This window comes from Phaethon aethereus (assembly GCF_964289735.1).
Source record: "Phaethon aethereus genome assembly, chromosome: 6".
Classification (NCBI taxonomy): domain Eukaryota; kingdom Metazoa; phylum Chordata; class Aves; order Phaethontiformes; family Phaethontidae; genus Phaethon; species Phaethon aethereus.
In genome coordinates, this window is record NC_138580.1 from 34,307,566 (window position 1) to 34,313,565 (window position 6,000).

The 6,000-nt window shown below is 48.9% G+C and overlaps 1 protein-coding gene across 2 annotated transcripts in view; it reads left to right on the top strand.

Annotated features, from left to right (window-relative positions):
• Positions 1–2,257, top strand: part of TMEFF2 (transmembrane protein with EGF like and two follistatin like domains 2) — a 130,558-nt gene extending 128,301 nt beyond the window's left edge. The window contains exons 10-11 of one of the 2 annotated variants that reach the window (XM_082001467.1): positions 1,400–1,486; positions 1,894–2,257. In XM_082001467.1, coding sequence (XP_081857593.1) covers positions 1,400–1,486; positions 1,894–1,990 — 184 coding nt within the window. In that variant the 3' untranslated portion in view covers positions 1,991–2,257. Of the gene's footprint in view, positions 1–1,399; positions 1,627–1,893 lie in introns of those variants that run through there. The other variant, XM_082001468.1, reaches the window with a different exon arrangement.
• Positions 2,258–6,000: the final 3,743 nt, after the last annotated feature.

The following is a 6,000-nucleotide window of genomic DNA, read 5'->3' on the forward strand; positions in this document are numbered from 1 at the left end:
CCTTTTTGATTTTAAGGGGTCAGTAAAAATTTATTTCATTTCACTCTATTTTGCTCTTAGTTATTTGACACAAAGCTGAAGGCAAGTGCTTTGAGCTCTCACTGTGCTGAGAGAGTGGGCTCTCCCGTGTGTATAACCCATAGGTATTCAGAAGGTGCAGCCGAAAGCCTCCCTGTAACAGAAATACACGTTAGCCCAATGCAAAGGGATTTTTCTTCCATGTCACTATGGTCTGGGGTGTCGTGGGGCTTTCTGTCGTGCCGCTCCAAGTGGGTGTTTCAGTCTTTCTTGTGTAGCTGCCCATGTGGAGGGCAGAAAGAGGCACAGCCAGGCTGAAAACTCGTACTGGGCTTGAGCTAAAGAAAGAGGACAAAGGCATGGCCTACTTAGGAACAGCTTCTTCCTCCTCCTGTGCAAAATGTTAACTAGGTCACCCCGGGTAAAGGACCGTTTATATTGCTGGTTGGTTGTAGCTCACCATTTTCCTACTGGTACCACAAATGCACAAGGTGCAAACATTTTTAGAGGGCATTGGTCACCCTGCTGTGGTTCTGCTCGCCCATTAATTCCTGCCGTAACCCCCTTGGCTTTGAGCTGCTTAGAACTTCCTGCAGGCTCCCCCTGGGGCCAGACTTCTCCATGCTGTCTGTCTAAGGGTGCCTTTCCACGGGAGGGAACCAGAAACACGCTATTATCTTTTCATTACTGGGAAACGCTTCATAGCAGCCCCCATAGCTGCTGCTGCTGAAGGTAAAAGGTTGAAACGTGCCCTTGCTGAGGAGCACCGTGAGGTCCTGAGGCAGAAAAGATTTGCTTTTGCAGCCATCCAAAGGAAAGTAAGATTTTGGTCTTTCCAGTGCGATTGCTTTCCGCACTAAGCCAAGCAGCCGTGTGAGGAGTGTAGCGCTGTGCAGGCACCCGTAAGTAAAGTAGCTGCTCGCTAATGACCTGAGCATGGAGCATTTCCATGGAGACTAATAGGGATTGTGGACGCTTGGCTCCTCGGAAAGGCAGCCCCCGCATCCGCTTTGTAAATACTTCAAAGACCCGGGACACCGAGCAGGTGAGCATGAGACAGTCCTGAATCTTCCACCTGTGCCTCGCGTTACTTAAAGATGAGGGATGCGGTGCAGGTGGGGCTGTCGCAAGGCAGCGGAGCCACCACTGCTCACCAGTAAGGAGCAGGAGTCTTAAAATTTCCCTTTTTGTTTACAATATTGGGGGGGGAGGGGAGGGTGTGGTACCGTTGGCATTAGCCAGACCATTTCATTTCATTGAAAAGGAAACGCGCTGAGGGCCAGAGGATCCCTCTCTTGCCCTCACATCGCCCGCTGCCCATGCCACCTCTCGAGCAGCTGCGTTGTTAAAAGCCTTGTGTTCTCACAACTCTCTTTTCCAGGAAATGTCCCAGGAGCAACAGAATCCACAGGCAGAAGCAAAACACAGGGCACTACAGTTCAGACAACACAACAAGAGCATCGACAAGGTTAATTTAAAGAGCGCATGTTTCCACAATGGCAAAACTAACTGCAGAGAGCTTGGACTACAAAATACAGTATTATAGACAAAAGATTAAGACAAGATCTACACATGTTGCCTTGCATTTGTGGTAATCTACACCAATGAGAACATGTACTACAGCTATATTTGATTATGTATGGATATATTTGAAATAGTATACATTGTCTTGATGTTTTTCTGTAATGTAAATAAACTATTTATATCACACAATATAGTTTTTTCTTTTTCATGTATTTGTTATATATAATAAATACTCAGTGATGAGAAAAAAATTGCCTTTCTTAAATTTGCTGTATCTCGTAGCTGTGTATAGTCTTGGGTTATTGTATATAGACACTAACAAATCTCTTCTTTTTTTTTTTCTTTTTCCAGTTCTAGTGGCAATTTTGAGTCTACTGAACTCAGTAGTAGGGTTTTGAGTTGGTCCAAGATCAGCGACAATTATGGATGTGGGAAAGGTGAAGAATAATTTAACCTACATTGAGGAGGGATAAAATATTTCAGATCCGGAGTCAACTACATTTCATCAGCCGCCTTCTCCCATACCATCTATCTTTACTCTCCCATAGCTTAGGAAGTCTTTGCCTTCTAAATTAAATCCTAACCGAAGGGGAAATGGAAATTATTGGTAACCGCGATGGGATTGTTGGGGGTAATGTTTCGATTTGGGACGGAATTAGGTGTCTGTCAAGGTGAACCCTATGAGAATGCTTTGCGGAATCTCCAACTCTGGTCACTGGAGTGAGTGAAAATTGCTTCTTACTGTTGATTGAAAATTACAGGTTAAAAAAGTTAACAACATCATAACAGCTGAAATGCCAGCACCATTTGTACCTCATGAACATGCTGATACAATTTATTTTTTCAAAGAGAAGGTGAAAACCACTCAGAAAATACCTTATGAATAACTTTATGGGTGACCCTACTCCATTAAATGTAATGAACTCAAATGTTGGCTATACATCAGGAAAATAAGGGCATGTGTTTTGTCATATCCACATGATGGACAAGATGCAAAGTTATTTCCATGGTAGCTGAAAGTCTCCAAAACACATTCTTTCGAGAAGCTAATATTACTCTAGATTGTGCTATGAATGTTGAAGACAGCAGAGCATGGCTGAAGGGCAGAGTGCAGTAACTTCACTCCTGCTGGATAACATCCACTCCACTAATTGACTTCCTGAGTACTACTCACACTAAATTACAGAATTGAACTAAGAAACCCTTTGTAACAGTATTCATTGTGTTGCTCCTTTCCAAAGAGACTTTGCCTAGGCAGAAAGTACCCATGACAAGAGTTAGGTGCATTTCTCACCGTCATCACCACGTAAGAAACTGCGTTTGGGTCAGAATCAGATTTGGGGATACTGGGATGATGGGTCATGAGCATGTTTCCATTTCCCGCTTCAGCATCGGTCTGATCACTCACAACAGTCACCACCAACCCCACCAGTGACAGACCACCCGATCTGGCCTTCAGACACGGGTGAAGCAATACTTCCACTCTAACACGGCTTTTGGTCGTGGCCCCCCCCCAAGCCTGCTTTGAAGTGAATCCATTGCATGATGTTCACATGGTCTCAGTTTTTGTCTTGTTCTGGGTTTCTTGGCTTTTTAAAGGTAATAAAAGGCTAATTGGCAAGAGCTGCTTCCAGGCACCTGGTCTGTGCTGATTGATGGGAGTGGGAGTGCGGTGCTTTCGCAGGCAGCGGCGCAGACGACGGCGCAGACGACAGCGCATGGCAGCTCCCCGGCACTGGGCTGCCGGCCCTGCAGGGACCATCTGCTTCCCAGAGCCGTGGGTGAGGGCGAGGGGGGCTGTACAGCTGTTCCCTGCTCCTCGGCCCACGGCCCCAGCTCTCCTGTCATCAAGGCTTGTTTTTGAATCGGAAGAAGAGTGATGGAGCCGGGTAGGAGTGAGCAGCAGAGAGGCAGTGAGCGGGCGTGATCCTGGCCCGCTGGACCACAGGGACATTTTTATGCTCAAATCCACTGTACAGTACTCCTCTGTCCCAGTCCTTGCTGGTTTTGTCCCCCATGCCCAGGCTCATCAGGGGTGGTATGACATGGAGGGGAACCCAGGCCCAGCAGCGCTGAGGTATACAGGTTTGGTGGCACAAGGTCAAAAATCACATGTTGGCACGTAACGCAGCCACGTAGCAATAAACCTAATTAAAAAAAGGCAAGGCTTGGCCTGGCCTAAAATAGCAGAGCATCACTTAGAAGTGAAAACAGGAGTCCAACACACAATCTCTAAACTTCCCAAAGTTGTTTGCCTTGCTTTTGCCATGCAGCGCCGCATTTAATCCCTAAACAGCCTGTGTTTGTGGGGTGTCATTAGCTGCAGCCCCAGTCACAAAGCCTTTGCACCTCCGAAAACCGGGCCAGCTTTTATGTATCTGCTGCAGACCAGAGGGCAGGAAGGGGAAAATGATTTTCCTTTTAATAAACAGAGGACAGGTGCCAGCCAACATTAGACCTCTGGGGCTCTCAGGCTTAACCTTCAACACACTGGTACGGGCTGACAGTCTGAAAATAACGGCGTGTTGGGGTTGTACGTACAGGAGTGGAGATTTCTACAGAAAACATTTGCAGAACTTGTACCAAATGCAGCAGCAAATTTGGAGACGTGGATTTGGGGTTGCTTTTCCTTTTCTGAAAGGACTGGAAAGTGCATTTGTTAGAGGCGTACGCTTACCTGAACACGAGGTGTGAAAATCTTTAACTTCACAAAATGAAGGGAGGTGGGCTGGGTGCGTGAGGGCCCGGCCGGGTGAGGCGTTGCATGGGGACGGCGCCTCGCGTGGAGGCAGAGCCCAGCTTCTCCACCGGACCGGCGTGGAGGGGTGCCGACCTGTTGCCGTCCATCTGCTCCTCTCTGTGCTCCTGCATCGGCAAGAGCAAAGCCCCTGGCAATGCCCATGGGTGAGGGCTTGTTCCTTACCCCGAGGGCAGTAATTCATTTATTCTGGCTGTTTCAGAGGCTTTTTTTTTTTTGTCATGGCACTGTGGCATAAATAAATAACCTCAAATACCAGCACACACTTACTTTACAAACCACACAACAGAAGACTTAGATGTACACCACCACTGACAAGACCAGTAATGCCATGGTCAGCACAACGGCTTAAGGGCAACTCACGCCACCAGCGTCCCAACAGCCTGCGGTCTCTTGCTGGCTTGGCTGTTGCTTCACCCAGGCCAAAGCACTTGGTAAAAACAGGTAAAAATAGGGCTGCTGGCACAGCCATTCCCCAAGGCTTTTCCTCTCAGCCCATAACATTTTTGGAGCAAGCAGCTGTGTGCTTCTTCTGTACATGATGCATTTAACACGACAGCATATTGACCTCGGTCCTCAAAATAAAGCCAGGCACGCTATCGGCACACGCTGAGCGCCGGTGAGCAGAGCTCACCCGCCCTGAAGGCCCCTCGATGAAGATCCCTCGGTGCCTTCAGCTGCAGGCAAACAAGCCTGCTGTGCCAGGTCCCAGCCCATGAAGAAGCCGCCAGTGTAGCTACCCCACAGCCCAACTACAGGGCGGTGACACACGACTTTCGCCGTCTCCCACCCCAGATTCTGCACTACAGGACAGGCACAGCTTCCACGCCTCTCCATCGCAGTGCTTTTCCTTAAAAAAGTCTGATCAGATGTTCATTATCATTCCCTTTCATCCAACAATAGTAAGACATGATTTACAGAACATGCTCATTGCAAGGATACTATTATTATTAAAAGGAGGCTGAACATCATTGTATTCTAGCTGCTGGCCCCCTTTACTTGCCTGCCTGCGCACGCTGAGGAGCTGTGATTACCTCAAATGAAAAGGCGCTGGGGCAGTTCCTCCTTGCTGCCGTAGCCGTCAGGGTCTCACCTCCCTGGGCAGTGGGAGATCAGCTCGGTTCTCCAGCAGTTTACCGGGTGCCAGCCCAGCGAGCCGTGTGCCACAGGCAGGGACGCCTGCGCGCGTACATCCGCGATACCCCACGCACAGGTTAACCAAGGGGGCGGGTGGACGCGGGCAGAAGGTGGGCACCGAGTATCGCTGCCTCCTGTTTTCCAGAAGCAGCTCTCAAAAAGCCTCATCTTCAAAGAGCTCTCTAAAGCTGCTTTGAAAACAACATGATTAAAGGCTATCTTCCCTCTCATCCAACATCAGACACATCTCGCGCCGCATCCTTGCTCTCACCCCTTATTATGCACGCGGCTTTTCCGCAGCTCCCAGTTTTGCGTCAGGCTGGAAGTTCCAACCCCGAATTAAAAGCAAAGTCCATCAAAGCAGGCGCCTCGCCTCGGCCAGCCTGCCCGTTCTTTTATCTGCAGGTATGTGGCCGGGCCGGGGGGCTGGCAGGCAGCTGCAAGGTGTTCAGAGACATCAGCCCCGCAGGTTTGTAAGGCACTGGCGGAGAATGCCCGCGGCTGGTGGTGCTGGTGGGTGGTTTTCCCATAATAATCATCATCAACATCATCTATAGTTCTGG